Source organism: Dendropsophus ebraccatus, chromosome 3 (genome assembly GCF_027789765.1).
Source record: "Dendropsophus ebraccatus isolate aDenEbr1 chromosome 3, aDenEbr1.pat, whole genome shotgun sequence".
NCBI classification, from domain to species: domain Eukaryota; kingdom Metazoa; phylum Chordata; class Amphibia; order Anura; family Hylidae; genus Dendropsophus; species Dendropsophus ebraccatus.
In genome coordinates this window covers 197,658,110-197,682,328 of record NC_091456.1, presented here as the reverse complement: position 1 = coordinate 197,682,328, position 24,219 = coordinate 197,658,110, and the positions used below count along the sequence as shown (strand labels likewise).

Below are 24,219 nucleotides of genomic sequence, written 5' to 3'. Positions count from 1 at the left end.
ACCCAGCTTTCCTATACACTATAGTGATGGGATATCACCCAGCTTTCCTACACACTATAGTGATGGGATATCACCCAGCTTCCCTATACACTATAGTGATGGGATATCACCCAGCTTTCCTACACACTATAATGATGGGATATCACCCAGCTTTCCTATACACTATACAGATATGATATCACCCAGCTTTCCTATACACTATACAGATATGATATCACCCAGCTTTCCTATACACTATACAGATATGATATCACCCAGCTTTCCTATACACTATACAGATATGATATCACCCAGCTTTCCTATACACTATACAGATATGATATCACCCAGCTTTCCTATACACTATACAGATATGATATCACCCAGCTTTCCTATACACTATACAGATATGATATCACCCAGCTTTCCTACACACTATAGTGATGGGATATCACCCAGCTTTCCTATACACTATACAGATATGATATCACCCAGCTTTCCTATACACTATACAGATATGATATCACCCAGCTTTCCTATACACTATAGTGATGGGATATCACCCAGATTTCCTATACACTATAGTGATGGGATATCACCCAGCTTTCCTACACACTATAGTGATGGGATATCACCCAGCTTCCCTATACACTATAGTGATGGGATATCACCCAGCTTTCCTACACACTATAATGATGGGATATCACCCAGCTTTCCTATACACTATACAGATATGATATCACCCAGCTTTCCTATACACTATACAGATATGATATCACCCAGCTTTCCTATACACTATACAGATATGATATCACCCAGCTTTCCTATACACTATACAGATATGATATCACCCAGCTTTCCTACACACTATAGTGATGGGATATCACCCAGCTTTCCTATACACTATACAGATATGATATCACCCAGCTTTCCTATACACTATACAGATATGATATCACCCAGCTTTCCTATACACTATAGTGATGGGATATCACCCAGATTTCCTATACACTATAGTGATGGGATATCACCCAGCTTTCCTATACACTATACAGATATGATATCACCCAGCTTTCCTATACACTATACAGATATATCACCCAGCTTTCCTATACATTGTAGTGATATGATATCACCCAGCTTTCCTATACACTATACAGATATGATATCACCCAGCTTTCCTATACACTATACAGATATGATATCACCCAGCTTTCCTATACACTATAGTGATGGGATATCACCCAGATTTCCTATACACTATAGTGATGGGATATCACCCAGCTTTCCTATACACTATACAGATATGATATCACCCAGCTTTCCTATACACTATACAGATATATCACCCAGCTTTCCTATACATTGTAGTGATATGATATCACCCAGCTTTCCTATACACTATACAAATATGATATCACCCAGCTTTCCTATACACTATACAGATATGATATCACCCAGCTTTCCTATACATTGTAGTGATATGATATCACCCAGCGTACCACGCAGTATCTTCCATGTTCCCTCCGGACAGGTATCTCGGTAGCGCGGTGACAGGACACGGTTCTTTCGTGTATAATTGCTGCAGGGAATGGAATCGGTAATCAAGAAGACGGAATAAAGTGAGAAGTCCCTGGCAACAGGCAGCATGAAATTAATCCACTCGCTACCTGCCAGGACGCGGCCCCCAATCCCCCAGAGTTAATAAACCTATTACAGACAATTATCCCAATGTGAGGAAACACGGCGCACTACACTTATCGTCTATCAATCACTGGTGACCAGCGCCTCACCCCGCACAGCACAACGTCACCGCACCCCGCCAGAATACCAAACACAGCCAGTGACATCATCCCACACAGGCTGAATGTAAAGCAGCTGTAAGAGTGACATCATTAGATGGGGAGCACAGCTATATGAGGGTGACATCATCAGATGAGCAGCACAGCTATAAGAGGGTGACATCATCAGATGGGGAGTACAGCTATAACAGAGACATCATCAGATGGGGAGCCCAGCTATAAGAGGGTGACATCATCAGATGGGGAGCCCAGCTATATGAGGGTGACATCATCAGATGAGCAGCACAGCTATAAGAGGGTGACATCATCAGATGGGGAGCACAGCTATATGAGGGTGACATCATCAGATGAGCAGCACAGCTATAAGAGGGTGACATCATCAGATGGGGAGCACAGCTATAAGAGGGGGACATCATCAGATGGGGAGCACAGCTATAAGAGGGCGACATCATCAGATGGGAAGCACAGCTATAAAAGGGTGACATTAGATAAGAAGAGGAGCTGTAAGAGTGACATCATCACATGAGGAGCAGAGCTGTAAGAGTGACATCAGATGAGGAGCACAGCTATAAGAGGGTGACATCATCAGATGAGGAGCACAGCTATAAGAGGGTGACATCATCAGATGAGGAGCACAGCTATAAGAGGGTGACATCATCAGATGAGGAGCACAGCTATAAGAGGGTGACATCATCAGATGGGGAGCACAGCTATAAGAGGGTGACATCATCAGATGAGAAGCACAGCTATAAGAGGGTGACATCATCAGATGAAGAGCAGATGAGAAGCACAGCTATTAGGGGATGACATTACAGGGAAGGAGGAGGATATGAAAAGTCTGACTATTTGGCAGGCTTCACACGCTCTTAGCTTACTATCTGGCAGGTATGACACAGTAATAGCTCACTTTTTGGCAGACACTCATAGATCACTATCATATCTGTTCCGGGGAAAGCTGGTTGACAACCAATATGAACATCAGGGAGTTCTCCCCCTCTGTTGTCTGTTTGTCTGGACTGGATGCAACTGTAACAAACCCTCAGCTGTAAGATATATAAGGCCAGGGCTTGTTTTAGCCTCTGGATGTAAATTAGAATGTTCCCATTTACTAACAGGAAGCAGAGATCCCACTAGATGGTTACAGGACTGGAGGTGAAGCTCCATGTAGTTCTCTGCAGGAGGGAAGAGGTTAATGCACAGGGACGATGGGCAGATAGAGGAGACCCCCCCATACTGCGCCAAATTCATATCGCCACTGTCTGCCGTACAGAGATAACGCAGCCGCACCAGAATCACATTACATCTGCTTCTCAGAAGTCACATAGAAAGTGATGATAAAAACCTAAATAATACAGAAAAATAATATGATAAATAATGCTGAGAAATAATACCCTAATAATACTGATATTTAATACCCTAATAATACTGATAAATAATACCCTAATAATACTGAGAAATAATACCCTAATAATACTGATAGATAATACCCTAATAATACTGAGAAATAATACCCTAATAATACTGATAGATAATACCCTAATAATACTGAGAAATAATACCCTAATAATACTGAGAAATAATACCCTAATAATACTGAGAAATAATACCCTAATAATACTGAGAAATAATACCCTAATAATACTGATAAATAATACCATAATAATAAAGAGAAATAATACCCTAATAATACTGATAGATAATACCCTAATAATAATGAAAAATAATACCCTAATAATACTGATAGATAATACCCTAATAATACTGAGAAATAATACCCTAATAATACTGATAAATACCCTAATAATACTGAGATAATACCCTAATAATACTGAGAAATAATACCCTAATAATACTGATAGATAATACCCTAATAATACTGAGAAATAATACCCTAATAATACTGATAGATAATACCCTAATAATACTGAGAAATAATACCCTAATAATACTGAGAAATAATACCCTAATAATACTGATAGATAATACCCTAATAATACTGAGAAATAATACCCTAATAATACTGATAAATACCCTAATAATACTGAGAAATAATACCCTAATAATACTGAGAAATAATACCCTAATAATACTGAGAAATAATACCCTAATAATACTGAGAAATAATGCCCTAATAATAATGATAAATAATACCCAAATCATACTGATAGATAATACCCAAATCATACTGATAGATAATACCCTAATAATACTGCTAAATAATACCCTAATAATACTGATAAATACCCTAATAATACTGAGAAATAATACCCTAATAATACTGAGAAATAATACCCTAATAATACTGAGAAATAATACCCTAATAATACTGAGAAATAATACCCTAATAATACTGAGAAATAATACCCTAATAATACTGATAAATAATACCCAAATCATACTGATAGATAATACCCTAATAATACTGCTAAATAATACCCTAATAATACTGAGAAATAATACCCTAATACTGATAAATAATACCCTAATAATACTGATAAATAATACCCTAATAATACTGATAGATAATACCCTAATAATACTGCTAAATAATACCCTAATACTGAGAAATAATACCCTAATAATACTGAGAAATAATACCCTAATAATACTGAGAAATAATACCCTAATAATACTGATAAATAATACCGTAATAATACTGATAGATAATACCCTAATAATACTGATAGATAATACCCTAATAATACTGATAAATAATACCCTAATAATACTGAGAAATAATACTGATAAATAATACCCTAATAATACTGAGAAATAATACCCTAATAATACTGAGAAATAATACCCTAATAATACTGAGAAATAATACCCTAATAATACTGAGAAATAATACTGATAAATAATACCCTAATAATACTGAGAAATAATACTGATAAATAATACCCTAATAATACTGAGAAATAATACCCTAATAATACTGAGAAATAATACTGATAAATAATACCCTAATAATACTGAGAAATAATACCGCCACAGGAAGAAAGGATTAAGTGACTGGGGAAATGGTGCAATATGCAATAGAATGTAATACAGGACAGGTAATATACATCCTGCTATATACAAATGCAGCATAGCTTCGTAGTATGTATATATATTATATACACAGGAGATATAGATTGTGACAATCTGGGGGTTACTCCCTCGCTGGGATCGCCATCTCCTGGCTCTGAGACGGATCGCTGCTCGTTTACAGGTATTATCGGCCCCCATCGGCCCGTGTAATACCACCCTTAGACTATGATCGGCCGGATGATCTTTTAGCTGCAGGGTTCTGATACGGGTGCATCAGCGCGCGCTCGCATCAGAACCTCCCATAGCACACAGTGAAGCGAGAGGCCGGAGCCGCTCGCTTCACTGTGTGAACTGACAGGGTTTCCTACGGCTGCAATTCACTGAATTGCGGCAGCAGAAAACTGACATGTCAGTTCTTTGCGGCCCCGCATGGGATCCCGGCCAGAGTGTGTACAATGTGTACACGCTCCGGCCGGGATCCCATTGAAAATAAGGCATTGTTCCATTCCGTATAAAGTACGGCCGTTGTTGCCGATGGCAACAACAGCCGTACTTTTACATAGTGTGAACATAGCCTTAGGTTGGAGTGAAGTATATGGGCCAGGAGCTCCACCCGAACCCCAATTCCCACTCCAGAGGCCCAGTACTGCACTGTAGGAGTGCGGAAAGTCATGGAAGTGTTAACGTCTGTTAAGAGATGAGCGAATATATAGTAAGGACGAAGCGAAGCAGAAAGATGGATCCCATCCTGGGAAACTGGGAGAGGATTTCCAGGACAGGATTCATCTTCTCCCAGCACCTGGGAAGGAGCGGCATGGAGCGGAGCAGACTTCAAAGTGCCGCAGCCCGATGAGCGGAATACAGGTAGGGACGAAGCGCTTCCTCGTCCTTACTATATATTCGCTCATCTCTTAACAGACGTTAACACTTCCATGACAGTCACTGATCTGGCGCAGGTTTCGGCAGACTATAGTGGAGTAGATGGCGCTATAGGGGCGAGGCCATCTGATCTGAGTCTAGAACCGATGATTCCCCCATCCCCCGCCTCCTCCGTATTATCTGATCAATAGTCTGGCTACAGATGAGACGAGAGTGCGTGAGCTCGATGGTAACGAGAGGCGAGAAGACGCGGAGCCCCCCCCCCCTCCCCCCGGTGGTGAAGGTCACCTTTGCCCGCACCCGCTGGACGTCTGCCAGACACTACACTATAGAATAAGATGTCTGCCAGTGACAGGCGCTGTGGTATCAGAGTAATGGCTCCTGTCAGTCACCGTACGAGGTCGCTGTAACCGGAGGAGACTTACATAGGTGCAAGCATCCCTCACACCTACGCACCCCCTTATAGCGGCAGAGGGGGGGGGGGGGAGAACCGTATAGCACTGGGGGGGGAGCACCTTGTAGCGGTGGGGGGGGGAAGCACCTTATAGCGGCAGGGGGGGTGAGCACCTTATAGCGGCAGGGGGGGGGGGGAAGCACCTTATAGCGGCTGGGGGGGGGGGGGGGGAGAGCACCTTATAGCGGCGGGGGGGGGGGGGGAGAGCACCTTATAGCGGCGGGGGGGGGGGGGGGGGGGGGGGGGAGAGCACCTTATAGCGGCGGGGGGGGGGGGAGAGCACCTTATAGCGGCAGGGGGGGGGGAGAGCACCTTATAGCGGCGGGGGGGGGGGTAGAGCACCTTATAGCGGCAGGGGGGGAAGCACCTTATAGCGGCAGGGGGGGGAAGCACCTTATAGCGGCAGGGGGGGGGAGAGCACCTTATAGCGGCAGGGGGGAAAGCACCTTATAGCGGCGGGGGGGGGGGGGGAGAGCACCTTATAGCGGCCGGGGGGAAAGCACCTTATAGCGGCGGGGGGGGGGGGGGGGGGAGAGCAGCTTATAGCGGCAGGGGGGGAAAGCACATTATAGCGGCGGGGGGGGGGGGTTTAGAGCACCTTATAGCGGCAAGGGGGGAGAGCACCTAATAGCGACGAGGGAGGGGGCACCACCTTAAAGCAAGGGTGGGGGGGGGCAGCACCTTATAGTGTTAGGAGGCAGCATCTTATAGCGACAGGAGGGCACTACCCTATAGCGGCTGGGGGGCACCACTTACCTTTGGCATTTTGCGCAGGTTTGGTGACAACTTCAGGCAAATGACGTGTCCGCGGTCATCGCCGACAATGATCACCGGGTAGACGGGGTTAAACTCAATGTGAGTGAGCTTGGTTTTCTTCTTGGCCACCACGGCCTGCTGACACAGCGCCTCATACTTATTGACGGACAAGTCGAAGACGTGGACCTGAGCAGGAGACAATGGAAGAGGTGAGAGACGGCCGCCAGTACACAACGACCGGGTAAAAACTCGTACTGCTGATCCCCAGCCCTACACAATGATTCTGTGCTGATCCAGAGCAGCTGATCTCACACACACACACACCTCTAGACGTACTCCATGCAGCTTTATCAGGTACATTGTGCGTTATTGACCAATTATAGCCACATGATCAGTGATCACGTTATAGAGGATCAGTGATCACGTTATAAAGGATCAGATCACGTTATTAAGGATCAGTGATCACGTTAAAGAGGATCAGCGATCACGTTATAAAGCATTGCTCCTTTTGGTCATGTAATCTGTCCCATTAGTTCAGGTTCTAAATATTTTTGGTGGGCGCTGGGGTCATAAGGGAGAAAACCCGGGCAGCAACGGACAAGAGCAAATTGCAGACCGCCTGGCACTGCCTCCTGCTGCTCCACCCTGCCTCCTGCCCACCCTGACCCCTGCTTACCCTGACCCCTGCTCCACCCTGCCTCCTGCCCACCCTGACCCCTGCTTACCCTGACCCCTGCTCCACCCTGCCTCCTGCCCACCCTGACCCCTGTTTACCCTGACCCCTGCTCCACCCTGCCTCCTGCCCACCCTGACCCCTGCTTACCCTGACCCCTGCCCCACCCTGCCTCCTGCCCACCCTGACCCCTGCTTACCCTGACCCCTGCCCCACCCTGCCTCCTGCCCACCCTGACCCCTGCTTACCCTGACCCCTGCTCCACCCTGCCTCCTGCCCACCCTGCCCCACCCTGACCTCTGCCCACCCTGCCCCCTACCTGGCACCAGCATTGCTGCTTCCTATCTATTACTGACTCTCTGGCTCTTCTGCTGCTGCTGGTATAGACAATCCCATTTCCTATCTTCTCCCTCGCTGACTGCCTGGCACTGACTCTTGGTTGGCACTGACTCTTGGTTGGCACTGGCTCCTGGTTGGCACTGACTCTTGGTTGGCACTGACTACTGCCTGGCACTGACTCCTGGTTGGCACTGACTCCTGGTTGGCACTGGCTCCTGCCTGGCACTGGATCCTGGTTGGCACTGACTACTGCCTGGCACTGGCTCCTGGTTGGCACTGACATCCCTGCCACGGGCTGACTCTCTGGTTTCTGTTGGTACTCCTGTTTTTCCCCTGATGAAGCTGGCTCTGTACCCTGATATCCGCCGGCTCTACATTCAGGTCTGCAGTGGTCAGCAGTAAGGCACAGCCTGTACCCCTTGTGGGGGCACCTGGTGAACACTGGGCACCTCTGCAGTCATGGCTGTATACAGCGCTCTCCATCCTGATGGGCAGGAGGGAGTTAATGGAGTGTGGGTGCGGGGAGATAATCTCCATTATTACCACATGGTGAGGCCGCAATGGATTATCAGGGCAGCGAACGATAATCCGGGATTTTCTGCCTGGACGCCACCAGATCCTCTATTTATGTATTTACATTGTGAGTCCCCCGGGGTATAGATGGTATAAGTCGGGCACTGATCACATGGGGTATAGATGGTATAAGTCGGGCACTGATCACATGGGTTATAGATGGTATAAGTCGGGCACTGATCACATGGGGTATAGATGGTATAAGTCGGGCACTGATCACATGGGTTATAGATGGTATAAGTCGGGCACTGATCACATGGGTTATAGATGGTATAAGTCGGGCACTGATCACATGGGTTATAGATGGTATAAGTCGGGCACTGATCACATGGGGTATAGATGGTATAAGTCGGGCACTGATCACATGGGGTATAGATGGTATAAGTCGGGCACTGATCACATGGGGTATAGATGGTATAAGTCGGGCACTGATCACATGGGGTATAGATGGTATAAGTCGGGCACTGATCACATGGGGTATAGATGGTATAAATCGGGCACTGATCACATGGGGTATAGATGGTATAAGTCGGGCACTGATCACATGGGGTATAGATGGTATAAGTCGGGCACTGATCACATGGGGTATAGATGGTATAAGTCGGGCTCTCGTCCGCAGACAGTTCCCTCCGCTCGCACAGACATATTTTTAGCACATGGCAGACATATGGCTGACTGCATGAATTATACACGGCCTGGGGGGATCTGGCGCGTCCTGTGAATCGTGTAAATGTGAACATGTGACCGACTCCGCACAGACTGCGACCATTAACCCTTCCTGAGCCGGGGCTGGAGGAGACCCTCAGGTGTAACGGGGAGGGGGGGCTGTGTACAACCAATATGGTTGCTGCAGCATCATGCCTCTGGTCATGTAGTGATGTATCCTGCAGGCCCCAATAACATCACATATAGTGTGTGAGGTACCATGGCCGCCATATTGTCACATAGACTATCCCAGCACAGCCCCTGCCCCTCATAGAGTGCGGCCCCTAACAATGAGCAGATACCGGGGGCCGCACCCCTGCCCCCATCCCTGCATACAGTGCGGCCCCTAACAATGAGCAGATACCGGGGGCCACACCCCTGACCCCATCCACTCATACAGTGCGGCCCCCTAACAATGAGCAGATACCGGGGGCCGCACCCCTGACCCCATCCACTCATAGAGTGCGGCCCCCTAACGATGAGCAGATACCGGGGGCCGCACCCCTGACCCCATCCACTCATAGAGTGCGGCCCCTAACAATGAGCAGATACCGGGGGCCGCACCCCTGCCCCCATCCCCGCATACAGTGCGGCCCCTAACAATGAGCAGATACCGGGGGCCGCACCCCTGACCCCATCCACTCATAGAGTGCGGCCCCCTAACAATGAGCAGATACCGGGGGCCGCACCCCTGACCCCATCCCCGCATACAGTGCGGCCCCACACTAACAATGAGCAGATACTGGGGGCCCCAATCCCCTCACAGAGTGCGGCCCCTGACAATGAGCAGATACCGGGGGCCGCGCCCCTGCCCCCATCCCCGCATACAGTGCTGCCCCACGCTAACAATGAGCAGATACTGGGGGCCCCAATCCCCTCACAGAGTGCGGCCCCTGACAATGAGCAGATACCGGGGCCGCTCAGCAGTGGACGACATTAATAGGAAGAAACACATTAAATATTTCATGCAAGACTGCGATTCCATCTGCACGCTCCAGCGACCGCGACCGCTGAATAATGAATCCCGGGAACACGGCAAATATGTCAGCGGGAAGAGATGCCACCAACAGCCCGCCCGTCACTGCGCCCCGTACACCGCCATATAGAACAGCCTGCCCGTCACTGCGCCCCGTACACCGCCATATAGAACAGCCTGCCCGTCACTGCGCCCCACACACCGATATATAGAACAGCCTGCCCGTCACTGCGCCCTACACACCGATATATAGAATAGCCCGCCCGTCACTGCGCCCCGTACACCGCCATATGGAACAGCCCGCCCGTCACTGCGCCCCGTACACCGCCATATAGAACAGCCTGCCCGTCACTGCGCCCCGTACACCGCCATATAGAACAGCCCGTCTGTCACTGCGCCCCGTACACCGCCATATAGAACAGCCTGCCCGTCACTGCGCCCCGTACACCGCCATATAGAACAGCCCGCCCGTCACTGCGCCCCGCACACCGCCATATAGAACAGCCTGCCCGTCACTGCGCCCCGTACACCGCCATATAGAACAGCCCGCCCGTCACTGCGCCCCGCACACCGCCATATAGAACAGCCTGCCCGTCACTGCGCCCCGTACACCGCCATATAGAACAGCCCGTCTGTCACTGCGCCCCACACACCGCCATATAGAACAGCCCGCCCGTCACTGTGCCCCGCACACCGCCATATAGAACAGCCTGCCTGTCACTGCGCCCCGTACACCGCCATATAGAACAGCCCGCCTGTCACTGCGCCCCGTACATCGCCATATAGAACAGCCCGCCCGTCACTGCCCCCCGTACACCGCCATATAGAACAGCCTGCCCGTCACTGCGCCCTACACACCGATATATAGAACAGCCCGCCCGTCACTGTGCCCCGCACACCGCCATATAGAACAGCCTGCCTGTCACTGCGCCCTGTACACCGCCATATAGAACAGCCGCCCGTCACTGCGCCCCGTACACCACCATATAGAACAGCCCGCCCGTCACTGCGCCCTGTACACCGCCATATAGAACAGCCCACCCGTCACTGCGCCCCGTACACCGCCATATAGAACAGCCCGCCCGTCACTGCGCCCCGTACACCGCTGTATAGAACAGCCCGCCCGTCACTGCCCCCCGTACAGCCCCATATAGAACAGCCCGCCCGTCACTGCCCCCCGTACACCGCCATATAGAACAGCCCGCCCGTCACTGCGCCCCACACACCGCCATATAGAACAGCCTGCCCGTCACTGCGCCCCGTACACCGCCATATAGAACAGCCTGCCTGTCACTGCGCCCCGTACACCGCCATATAGAACAGCCTGCCCGTCACTGCGCCCCGTACACCGCCATATAGAACAGCCCGCCCGTCACTGCGCCCCACACACACCGATATATAGAACAGCCTGCCCGTCACTGCGCCCCGCACACCGCCATATAGAACAGCCCGCCCGTCACTGCGCCCCGTACACCGCCGTATAAAACAGCCCGCCCGTCACTGCGCCCCGTACACCGCCATATAGAACAGCCCGCCTGTCACTGCGCCCCGTACATCGCCGTATAAAACAGCCCGCCCGTCACTGCGCCCCGTACACCGCCATATAGAACAGCCGCCCGTCACTGCGCCCCACACACCGCCATATAGAACAGCCTGCCTGTCACTGCGCCCTGTACACCGCCATATAGAACAGCCCGTCTGTCACTGCGCCCCGTACACCGCCGTATAGAACAGCCCGTCTGTCACTGCCCCCCGTACAGCCCCATATAGAACAGCCCGCCCGTCACTGCGCCCCGTACACCGCCATATAGAACAGCCCGCCCGTCACTGCGCCCCGTACACCGCCATATGGAACAGCCCACCCGTCACTGCGCCCCACACACCGCCATATAGAACAGCCCACCCGTCACTGCGCCCCGTACACCGCCATATGGAACAGCCCGCCCGTCACTGCGCCCCGTACAGCCCCATATAGAACAGCCTGCCTGTCACTGCGCCCCGTATACCGCCGTATAAAACAGCCCGCCCGTCACTGCGCCCCGTACACCGCCATATAGAACAGCCTGCCTGTCACTGCGCCCCGTACAGCCCCATATAGAACAGCCCGCCCGTCACTGCGCCCTACACACCGATATATAGAACAGCCCGCCCGTCACTGCCCCCCGTACACCGCCATATAGAACAGCCCACCCGTCACTGCGCCCCGCACACCGCCATATAGAACAGCCTGCCTGTCACTGCGCCCTGTACACCGCCATATAGAACAGCCCGTCTGTCACTGCGCCCCGTACACCGCCGTATAGAACAGCCCGCCCGTTACTGCCCCCTGTACAGCCCCATATAGAACAGCCCGCCCGTCACTGCGCCCCACACACCGATATATAGAATAGCCCGCCCGTCACTGCGCCCCGCACACCGCCATATAGAACAGCCTGCCCGTCACTGCGCCCCGTACACCGCCGTATAAAACAGCCCGCCCGTCACTGCGCCCCGTACACCGCCATATAGAACAGCCCGCCCGTCACTGCGCCCCGTACACCGCCATATAGAACAGCCCGCCCGTCACAGTGCCCCGTACACCGCCATATAGAACAGCCCGCCCGTCACTGTGCCCCGCACACCGCCATATAGAACAGCCTGCCTGTCACCACGCCCTGTAATACTGATCACATGATGGAGCCCGATAATACTGGTCACATGATGGAGCCGGTAATACTGATCACATGATGGTACTGATCACATGATGAAGCCTGGTAATACTGATCACATGATGAAGCCTGGTAATACTGATCACATGATGAAGCCTGGTAATAATGATCACATGATGAAGCCCGGTAATACTGATCACATGATGAATCCCCTCTGTATATGATACTTGGCCCGTGGGTGGGGTTTGGCTGGGGGTCTATAAAGTCTATATGGTATAACCAGAGCTGGGGCCCCATGTGCTCCATACATGATGGGAGGCCGATGATGCCCCCGCACGCCCCCCCCCCCCTCACTCCGTCTCACACCTCACTGCCATACACACACATCACACCACACATTTCCATTATGCAAATCTGCCGGAAACAATGAAGCTGCAGCGTTATCAGGCAGACGGCACAAAGTCTCATGCAAATGGTCCTGACTGTGAACCTGGAGGTAGGGGGAGGGGAGCAGAGCACGGCCAGCATGCCGCAGTACCCCCCTCTCCAGGCCTGCAACCCACTGCTCGACATCCTCACCCACCGCTCTGCATCCTCAGCCACCGCTCTGCATCCTCACCCACCGCTCTGCATCCTCACCCACCGCTCTGCATCCTCACCCACCGCTCTGCATCCTCACCCACCGCTCTGATTCCTCACCCACCGCTCTGCATCCTCACCCACCGCTCTGCATCCTCACCCACCGCTCTGCATCCTCACCCACCGCTCTGATTCCTCACCCACCGCTCTGCATCCTCACCCACCGCTCTGATTCCTCACCCACCGCTCTGCATCCTCACCCACCGCTCTGCATCCTCACCCACCGCTCTGCATCCTCACCCACCGCTCTACATTCTCACCCACCGCTCCTACATAATAATACTACCATATAGTGACTGCATACCAGTGCTATACAGCTCCCACATAATTATTCTGCCATATAGTGACTGCATACCAGTGCTATACAGCTCCCACATAATACTGCCATATAGTGACTGTATACCAGTGCTATACAGCTCCCACATAATTATACTGCCATATAGTGACTGCATACAGCAGCTGGGCAAACGCTCCCATCAGATGACACCACAGGGGAGGGGGATGCTGGAATACGTGATATCACTGACACATAATCTTCTTATAGCCTGGGATGAAGTTATAATATTGCTGCCATAAAGAGACATCATAATCCTCCAGGTCACTGCTGTATATAATGCTTGTGTATACCTGACCGTATACAGGGACAGCTGAGGGGAGAATACAGCCCTGGATCAATGATTCCATCACATCATAGCATGACCCCTCATATCATACACTGGTGGGGGCCACAGCTTCATTCTATTACTCAGTGGGGGCCACGGTAACACTGATGTACTGTAGAGGGCCACAGCTTCATTCTATTACATCAGTGTCACCATGGCCCCCACTGAGTAGTAGAATGAAGCTGTGGCCCCCAACAGTACATCAGCGTCACCGTGGCCCCCACTGAGTACTGGTGGAGGCCACAGCTTCATTCTACTACTCAGTGGGGGCCACGGTGACACTGATGTACTGGTGGGGGCCACAGCTTCATTCTATTACTCAGTGGGGGCTGCAGTGACACTGATGTACTGGTGGGGGCCACAGCTTCATTCTATTACTCAGTGGGGGCTGCAGTGACACTGATGTACTGGTGGGGGCCACAGCTTCATTCTATTACTCAGTGGGGGCTGCAGTGACACTGTTGTACTGGTGGGGGCCACAGCTTCATTATATTACTCAGTGGGGGCTGCGGTGACGCTGATGTACTGGTGGAGGCCACAGCTTCATTCTATTACTCATTGTGGGAGCTGTGGTGATACTGATGTACTGGTGGGGGCCACAGCTTCATTCTATTACTCAGTGGGGGCCATGGTGACACTGATGTACTGGTGGGGGTCACAGCTTCATTCTATTACTCAGTGGGGGCTGCAGTGACACTGATGTACTGGTGGGGGCCACAGCTTCATTCTATTACTCAGTGGGGGCTGCAGTGACACTGATGTACTGGTGGGGGCCACAGCTTCATTCTATTACTCAGTGGGGGCTGCAGTGACACTGTTGTACTGGTGGGGGCCACAGCTTCATTCTATTACTCAGTGGGGGCCACGGTGACACTGATGTACTGGTGGGGGCCACAGCTTTATTCTATTACTCAGTGGGGGCTGCGGTGACACTGATGTACTGGTGGAGGCCACAGCTTCATTCTATTACTCAGTGGGGGCTGCGGTGACACTGATGTACTGGTGGAGGCCACAGCTTCATTCTATTACTCAGTGGGGGCTGCGGTGACACTGATGTACTGGTGGAGGCCACAGCTTCATTCTATTACTCATTGTGGGAGCTGTGGTGACACTGATGTACTGGTGGGGGCCACAGCTTCATTCTATTACTCAGTGGGGGCTGCAGTGACACTGATGTACTGGTGGGGGCCACAGCTTCATTCTATTACTCAGTGGGGGCCATGGTGACACTGTTGTACTGGTGGGGGCCACAGCTTCATTCTATTACTCAGTGGGGGCCATGGTAACACTGATGTACTGGTGGGGGTCACAGCTTCATTCTATTACTCAGTGGGGGCTGCAGTGACACTGATCTACTGGTGGGGGCCACAGCTTCATTCTATTACTCAGTGGGGGCCATGGTGACACTGTTGTACTGGTGGGGGCCACAGCTTCATTCTATTACTCATTGTGGGAGCTGCGGTGACACTGATGTACTGGTGGGGGCCACAGCTTCATTCTATTACTCAGTGGAGGCTGCAGTGACACTGTTGTACTGGTGGAGGCCACAGCTTCATTCTATTACTCAGTAGGGGCCACGGTGACACTGATGTACTGGTGGGGGCCACAGCTTCATTCTACTACTCAGTGGGGGCTGCGGTGACACTGATGTACTGGTGGAGGCCACAGCTTTATTCTATTACTCAGTGGGGGCTGCGGTGACACTTTTACTGGTGGGGGCCACAGCTTCATTCTATTACTCAGTGGGGGCCATGGTGACACTGATGTACTGGTGGAGGCCACGGTGACACTGATGTACTGGTGGAGGCCACAGCTTCATTCTATTACTCAGTGGGGACTGCGGTGACACTGATGTACTGGTGGAGGCCACAGCTTCATTCTATTACTCAGTGGGGGCCACGGTGACACTGATGTACTGGTGGGGGCCACAGCTTCATTCTATTACTCAGTGGGGACTGCGGTGACACTGATGTACTGGTGGAGGCCACAGCTTCATTCTATTACTCAGTGGGGGCTGCGGTGACACTGATGTACTGGTGGGGGCCACAGCTTCATTCTATTACTCAGTGGGGGCTGCGGTGACACTGATGTACTGGTGGAGGCCACAGCTTCATTCTATTACTCAGTGGGGGCTGCGGTGACACTGATGTACTGGTGGAGGCCACAGCTTCATTCTATTACTCAGTGGGGGCTGCGGTGACACTTGTACTGGTGGAGGCCACAGCTTCATTCTATTACTTGTCTCGTCTTCCATGCTGTGTGGTGTCATCAGGAGCCTCCAGTCTACGCTGAGGTCCCTCAATGAAGGGCCGCATTATGTTTATACATCATTATAATAGCCCTCCCTGTGACATTACCGCCCTTGTTGTGTTCTCGGCGGACGCCATGGTACCGTAAGTTGAATTCTTGTTTGTGATTATTTTATCAGCTGAGGTTAAGCATGAGTCGTGTCTCTCCGGAACGCGTCCATAATAATTGCCACACTTATTCTCAAAATGATTAAAGTGCCTAAAGTCGGAGGAGCGGCTGGCAGCTCATTCACAACATGAAGGGTCTGACCGAGGAGGCGACAGGGATCACTACTTGAGGCTGCAAGGAGATGTTTATTTATTCCCGGCTCGTCTTCTGCTCCCTCATGTTTCCTCATGAAATAAAGGTCAATCTCATGGAAAACATAGGAGTGATGGTGGCCCATGGCCCTCTGTAATAAGAACCATGTCTGACAAAGATTGTGGCATTTTGTGTGTAGCCAGATGACCTCCGGGAGAAAGGCTCTGCTGGAGCTGCATAAACAATGGAGAGATCAAGTCTTAGATCCTCCATAATGATGAGGAGATGATGGGAGAACACAAGTGATCAATAGTCATTACCCAGCGCTACATCATGGGAAAGTCACGCCAACATTGACGGTATACTCTATTCTGGGATGCTCGGATTGACCATTGATCGAATCCTCACTTGACGTTGTAAGACCTAAATAACGGCCATAGACCAGTACCAAGCTGTGCATTCCATGAGGTTAATGCTCAGCTGTGACTAAAATTGCCACCACTGAAATGAGAAAGCCCATGAGTATCCATGGATGGTTACCAAACGCTACATTCCATGGATCTTCAACTTACTCTATGTTCTAAAACGTTTTTTTATCGATCATACCCTTCTGTAATTTCCATGACTTTCAAAGAGACCGTAGATTGCGACCCATCTTTACAATCCATTTAGCCATGAATCATGACCTCCATGATGTTTATGGTGACCACTGGTTATGATCTTGCTCTATATCTGCTTAAGTTCATGGTGACCACTGGCTTTCATCTTCTCTATATTCCATGACATTCTTGGTCCTAATCTTGCTCTTTATTTCCTAGCGCTCACAACGACCATTGGTTATTATTTTTGTGTTCCATGATGTTTATGGCAATCATAATTTTTCTTTATATTTCATGATGTTTATGGCAACCACTGCTTATAATCTCACTCTAGATTCCAATATGTTCATGGAACCACTGGTTATGGTCTTACTCTACATTTCATAAAGTTACATTTCCTTATATTCCATGACATATTTCTTGAAGACCATTGGTAATAATCTTGTTCTACGTTTCACAAAATTCCTGATAACCACTGGTTATGATCTTGCTCCACCTTTCATGACATTCATGGCAACCTCTGGTCACATTCTGCTACTTGTGACCAGTGGTTATGATCTCACTCTACGTCCCAAGATGTTCACAGCAACCACTGGTCACAATCTGCCTCTACATTTTATGCTCGTGGTGATTACTGGTTATGATCTCACTATGTTCCAAGATGTTCATGGTGACCACTAGTTAGTTATGATCTTTCCTTATATTCCTTGACATTCTTGGTGACCATTGGTAATAATTTTGCTTTGTATTTAATGGCATTCATGATTATGATCTTGCGTTGCATTCCAAAATATTCACGGTAACCATGAGTCAGGATGTTGTTCTACATTTCATGACACTACTGATGACCAATGGTTATAATCATGCTCTACATTTCATGATGTTTATGGCAACCACTGGTCACGTTCTTAATCCTTATTTCATGTAGTTCTTGGTGACCAAAAATCATGATCTTCTTCTACCTTTCATGAAATTCTTGGTGACCACTGATTATGATTTTACTCTGAATTTCATGATGTCTATGGTAACCACTAGATCTTGCCACTCCATTTCATTATTATTATTATTCTTTTCATTATGGTTATGATCTTGCTTTACATTTTATGAAGTTCTTGGTGACCACTGGTCAAGATCTGTCTCTACATTTCATGCAGTTCATGGCGGCCACTGGTTATGATCTCACCCTACGTTTCAAGATGTGCATGGAACCACTGGTTATGATCTTGCTCTACATTTTATTATGTTCTCAAGTTATAATCGTTCCTTTTAATTTCATGACCTTCCTGGTGGCCACTGGTAATAATCTTGAATCTTGTTCTACATTTCATGACATTCCTGACGACCACTGCTTATAATCCTGCTCTACATTTCATAACGTTCATGGCGACCACTGGTGTCACTAAGGGCCTCTAAATTTTATCAAGCTCATGGTAATCACTAGTCAGGATCTTGTTCTACATTTCTTGATGTTCATAGTGATCACTGATCATGACCTAGATCTCTATTTCAGGACTTTCATCCTAACTATAACTACTTCTTGGCCTACTTGACGTGACTTCCTTACAGATCACAGAGCACTGGTCACAAACCATAAGCCTGCATCTGTTTTTCCGCAGGAATCAATCAGTTCTGGGATCACTGTAAGTTTCTGTATCACAAAACAAATGAGCTTTCTTTGCCCACCACAACCCAGCCTAAGTGTTGCTGACAATGAGAATTCCTAATGAGGCATCATATATCCGGAGTGATGAGAACTGAGGCTGTGTGATCAGTAGGTGAGTCTGAAGCCTCGGCTGATTATTCGAGAGGACGGAACGCTCATCTGGATGTGTAATAACCGCTCTATCGTGTGACCCGCTCTTCTTCCTCGGCTCATTAGTCCTCAGCATGTATGAAATGGAGGAAATAAATATTAAAGTATGGTAATGTGATTGTACTTGACCTGCGGGAGCCAGACGTACAGTTAGCAATATTTTCCCCGAAGTAAAATGAATTAGCCAACAAGGTGATGAAAATTCTAAATATACGAGGACGTCTCGTCAGCATGTAGGAATGATATTGGATAAGTAGAGATGATGGGGTACGAGCTGCAGGCATCGCTGCATGTACTAAAGATAGGTTACACCTCAATATCCGCCTCATTACATGTTATTTATCCATCTGTTCACCTCATTCCAGTGCTCAATCTGCTATAGATTCCCAGATCAAACACCGTCTTATGTTTCCAGGTCCAGCACCAATCATAGGTTCTCAGGTCTATAACCAGTCATAGGTTCTTGGTTCTAGAATTAGTCATAGGTTCCCTGGTCCATCACCAGTTGTAGCACCCAGGTCCAGCACTGGTCATAAGTTCCAAGGTCCTGCACTGATCCAGGTCAAGCTCCTTAGCACCCACCAGCTATAAGCTCCTTGGCTCCATACTGGCTATAAGTTCCTTGGCGCCATATCGACTATAAGCTCCTTGGCTCCATACCAGCTATAAGTTCCTTGGCGCCATATCGACTATAAGTTCCTTGGCGCCATATCGACTATAAGTTCCTTGGCGCCATATCGACTATAAGCTCCTTGGCTACATAGCGGCTATAAGCTCCTTGGCGCCATATCGACTATAAGCTCCTTGGCTCCATACTGGCTATAAGTTCCTTGGCGTCATATCGACTATAAGCTCCTTGGCTCCATACCAACTATAAGCTCCTTGGCTCCATACCAACTATAAGTTCCCTAGCGCCATACCGGCTATAAGTTTCTTGGTGCCATACCGGCTATAAGCTCCTTGGCTCCATACTGGCTATAAGTTCCTTGGCTCCATACTGGCTATAAGCTTCTTGTTTCCATACTGGTTACAGGCTCTTGGGTTTATATTGGTTTCCTTTGGGTCCCGTACCAGTTATATGAACCCGGGCCCCGTATTGATCACACATTTCAGGCTCGGCCCCAGTGATATGTTTCAATACCTGGCATTGTCTCTATCCCTTCTCCTATTGTCTTCTGCACAAGTTAATGGAGGTATAACATGTGACTGGAGGCCAAGAGGAATGTTGGAGTTCACGGGTGACACTACATCCCCCTCCATCAGCTGCGAGTCCTCTCCTGCGCCGTCTGCTCGCAGCTGTCCAGGCTGGAGATCAGAACAAGTGGAACATTCTCAGGCAATGAACCTGCTTCGGCTCCTCCGAGAATTTTCGTCCATTTATAACTCTGCGCTGCCAGGATCTGCTGGAGGCCGAACAATGGCATCCTTGTGAGTGATGAAGACCCTGGAGGACGAAAAGGGATCGGAGGCCAAGCACATGGCTGACTCCACAACATGACAAATCATGGCTCGTATTTCCCAGGACCGCAGGCTCCGTCAGACTTCTGAGACGTTTTACGCCAGACGCTGCTCTCGCTCCAGAGCAAAATCCGTCAAGTGGATAAAACATTTTATTAAGAAAGGAAGAAGAAGCAGCCGCTTTAAGTGCCTGCGATATGGTGCATTTAACCCATAAGGTCACCAGGCTGTTAACCCCTTCTGTGCTATCCAGGCAAGGAGCGGTTAAATGCTCATCTTTCCTAGAGATCAGCCTGGTTACATGGGACTGATATGGAAGCAGAGGGTTCATTCACTGAGTGACCGAGCCGCTCTGCCAATCAGGACACCTTGAAGGCTTGGAGAAGATGCCTCTGATTCTGTAATGGTTGCCACATGGGAGGATACCATGAGAAAGGAGACCCCAGCGCAAAACCTGTAGTGGAGACCCCAAGGTAACGTCTCAGGGTCAAGTAGCTTTCAGATGGATACGTTCTGTGTAGCCCATCCCTCTCCTTGTACATGTTGTTCGCCTTTCCCCTCCATAACTAGTGTAAAACATCGTAGTCATCAGGATTTCCATGGACTCAGCAGAATAAGCAGCGGCAGCTGCAGAACCTCCAGCTAACTCTCTGCCGGGACCCAGCGTGTGAGTTATTTCTTATGATGGACGTTTATTGTCAGTAAGTGGTGATGGGGGAGAAGGATCCCCCGGGGATGACCCTCAGACAGGGGAAATAAAACGGAGGAGGAGGAGGACTGTGAAGTCAGCGAAATTACTAAGAATCACTCAGGAGGCTTCCCCAGATAACTGCCTATAATAAGTGTGAAATATAAGGACGAGGAGCCATTAAGAAAACAAGGGGAGAGAAAGGGAGAGGAGGGGAGAGGAAAGGAAGAGAGAGGGAAGAAAGGAGGGAGAGAGGAGGGAAGAGAGAGAGGGAAGAAAGGAGGGAGATAGAGAGGAGGGAAGAGAGAGAAAGGAGGGAGAGAGGAAAGAAAGGATGGAAGAGAGAGAGGAGGGAGAGAGAGGGAAGAAAGGAGGGAGATAGAGAGGAGGGAAGAGATAGAGAGGAGGGAGAGAGAGGAGGGAGAGAGAGGGAAGAAAGGAGGGAGATAGAGAGGAGGGAAGAGATAGAGAGGAGGGAGAGAGAGGAGGGAGAGAGAGGGAAGAAAGGAGGGAGATAGAGAGGAGGGAAGAGATAGAGAGGAGGGAGAGAGAGAGAGTGAAGAAAGGAGGGAGATAGAGAGGAGGGAAGAAAGGAGGGAAAGAGAGGGAAGAAAGGAGGGAGATAGAGAGGAGGGAAGAGAGAGAAAGGAGGGAGAGAGGAAAGAAAGGATGGAAGAGAGAGAGGAGGGAAGAGAGAGAGGGAAGAAAGGAGGGAGATAGAGAGGAGGGAAGAGAGAGAAAGGAGGGAGAGAGGAAAGAAAGGAGGGAGAGAGAGAGGAGGGAAGAGAGGAGGGAGAGAGAGGGAAGAAAGGAGAGAGGAGGGAAGAGAGAGAAAGGAGGGAGAGAGGAAAGAAAGGAGGGAGAGAGAGAGGAGGGAAGAGAGGAGGGAGAGAGAGGGAAGAAAGGAGGAAGAGAGAGAGGAGGGAAGAAAGGAGGGAAAGAGAGGGAAGAAAGGAGGGAGATAGAGAGGAGGGAAGAAAGGAGGGAAAGAGAGGGAAGAAAGGAGGGAGATAGAGAGGAGGGAAGAAAGGAGGGAGAGAGAGGGAAGAAAGGAGGGAGATAGAGAGGAGGGAAGAGAGGAAAGAAAGGAGGGAGAGAGAGAGGATGGAAGAGAGAGAGGAGGGAGAGAGGAGGGAGAGAGAGGGAAGAAAGGAGTGAGATAGAGAGGAGGGAAGAGAGAGAGGAGGGAGAGAGGAGGGAAGAGAGAGAGGAGGGAGATAGAGAGGAGGGAAGAGAGAGAAGAGGGAAGAAAGGAGAGAGAGAGAGGGGGAAGAAAGGAGGGAGAGAGAGGGAAGAGAGAGTGTAGGGAAGAAAGGAGGGAGAGAGAGAGAGGAGGGAAGAAAGGAGGGAGATAGAGGGAAGAGAGAAAGGAAGGAAGGATGGAAGAAAGGAGGGAGAGAGAGAGAGGAGGAAAGAGAGAGAGGAAGGAGGGAGGGAACAAAGGAGGGAGAAAGAGAGGAAGGAAGAAAGGAGGAAGAGCGAGAGGAGGGAAGAGAGGGGGGGAGAGGAGAGGACAGGAAAGGAAGGAGGGACAGAGGAAGAGATAGAGGAGGGAAGAGAGGGAGTAGGAAAGAGTGAGGAGGGAAGAAAGGAGGGTGAGAGAGCGGAAGGAGGGAAGGAAGGAATGGTATAGGGGAGAAGAATAGGAGGAGGGAAGAAAGGAGGGAGAGAGAGGAATGAAGAGAGAGGGAAGAAAGGAAGCAAGGGACAGAGAGGAGGGAAGAGGAAAGGAAGGAGGAAGAGAGGAAGGAAGGAAGAGAGGAAGGAAGGAAGAGAGGAAGGGAGAGGAAGGAAGGGGAAGAAAGGGAGAGGAAGGGGACAAAGAGGAGGGAAGAGTGAGAGAAAGGAAGGAAGGGGGAGAGAGGAGTGAAGAAAGGAGGAAGAGAGAGAGGAGGAAAGAGAGAGGGAAGAAAGGAAGCAAGGGACAGAGAGGAGGGAAGAGGAAAGGAAGGAGAAAGAGAGGAAGGAAGGAAGAGAGGAAGGGGGGAGAGAGGAGCGAAGAAAGGAGGAAGAGAGAGAGGAGGAAAGAGGGAAAAGGAGGAAGGAAAAGGAGGGGAGAGAGAAGAGGGAAGGAAGGAGGGGGCAGGAAGAAGGAAGGTAGCAGGGGAGGAGAAATAGTAAGGAGGGACCACATCCAGATCACTGGCCGCTGTTCAGATGGGAGCTCAATCATGTGACCTGTAATAACCAATCACCAGATGGCAGACGCTACTTCTTACCTTGCCGTCTGTAGTGACCGCCGCAAACACGGTGGAAGAATATGGCGACCATGCGACGTCTCCCACGGCAGAGTTCAGGTCAAACACAAACATGGGCTTCCTGCGGGGATGGAATTAGGTGTCAGCGTTACTGGTGATGGCAAGAGTGCTCCGAGTGCTTAGGATGCATCACAATGGGTCCCCCCCCCCTATGTGCTGCAGTGGGCGAGGCTTAGTGGAAGGGGTGTGGTCTCTCACAGTATTGGGGGGGGGGGGGGGGGTATATAATGGTGGAAGGACATACGTACTTTACACTGTGTTCCCAGATCTTCACAGTCCAGTCGGAGCTGCAGGTGATGAAGACTTTGGGGTGGAATGGATTCCATCGCACGGTGTCCACCGCCATATTGTGAGCCTCAAACGTGTCCAGGAACTGGCTGGAGTACGCCTTGGAGCACTGCCGGAGAGAAGACGGCACTGGTGACAGGTAACAGGAGCACAGCAGATGACAGCTCTGATGGGGGCACACAAGGCCGGACAGGGGGGAAGGGCATGGGGTGCTCTACACATGGCGGGGGGGGTTCTCTACACATGGCGGGGAGGGCGCGCTCTACACATGGCGGGGGGGGGGCGCGCTCTACACATCGCGGGGGCGTTCTCTACACATGGCGGGGGGGCGCTCTACACATGGCGGGGGGGGGGGGCGCTCTACACATGGCGGGGGGGGGCGCGCTCTACACATGGTGGGGGGGTTCTCTACACATGGCGGGGGGGCGCTCTACACATGGCGGGGGGGGG

General features: G+C 50.1%; 1 protein-coding gene across 2 annotated transcripts in view; it reads right to left on the bottom strand.

Moving 5' to 3' along the window:
• DNAI1 (dynein axonemal intermediate chain 1) overlaps window positions 1-24,219 on the bottom strand; it is an 82,792-nt gene that overhangs the window by 19,885 nt on the left and 38,688 nt on the right. For both annotated transcript variants that reach the window (XM_069964874.1, XM_069964875.1), the window contains exons 18-20: window positions 23,730-23,878; window positions 23,443-23,542; window positions 6,901-7,086 (exon numbers count right to left, since the gene is read on the bottom strand). In XM_069964874.1, coding sequence (XP_069820975.1) covers window positions 6,901-7,086; window positions 23,443-23,542; window positions 23,730-23,878 — 435 coding nt within the window. The remainder of the gene's footprint in view (window positions 1-6,900; window positions 7,087-23,442; window positions 23,543-23,729; window positions 23,879-24,219) is intronic.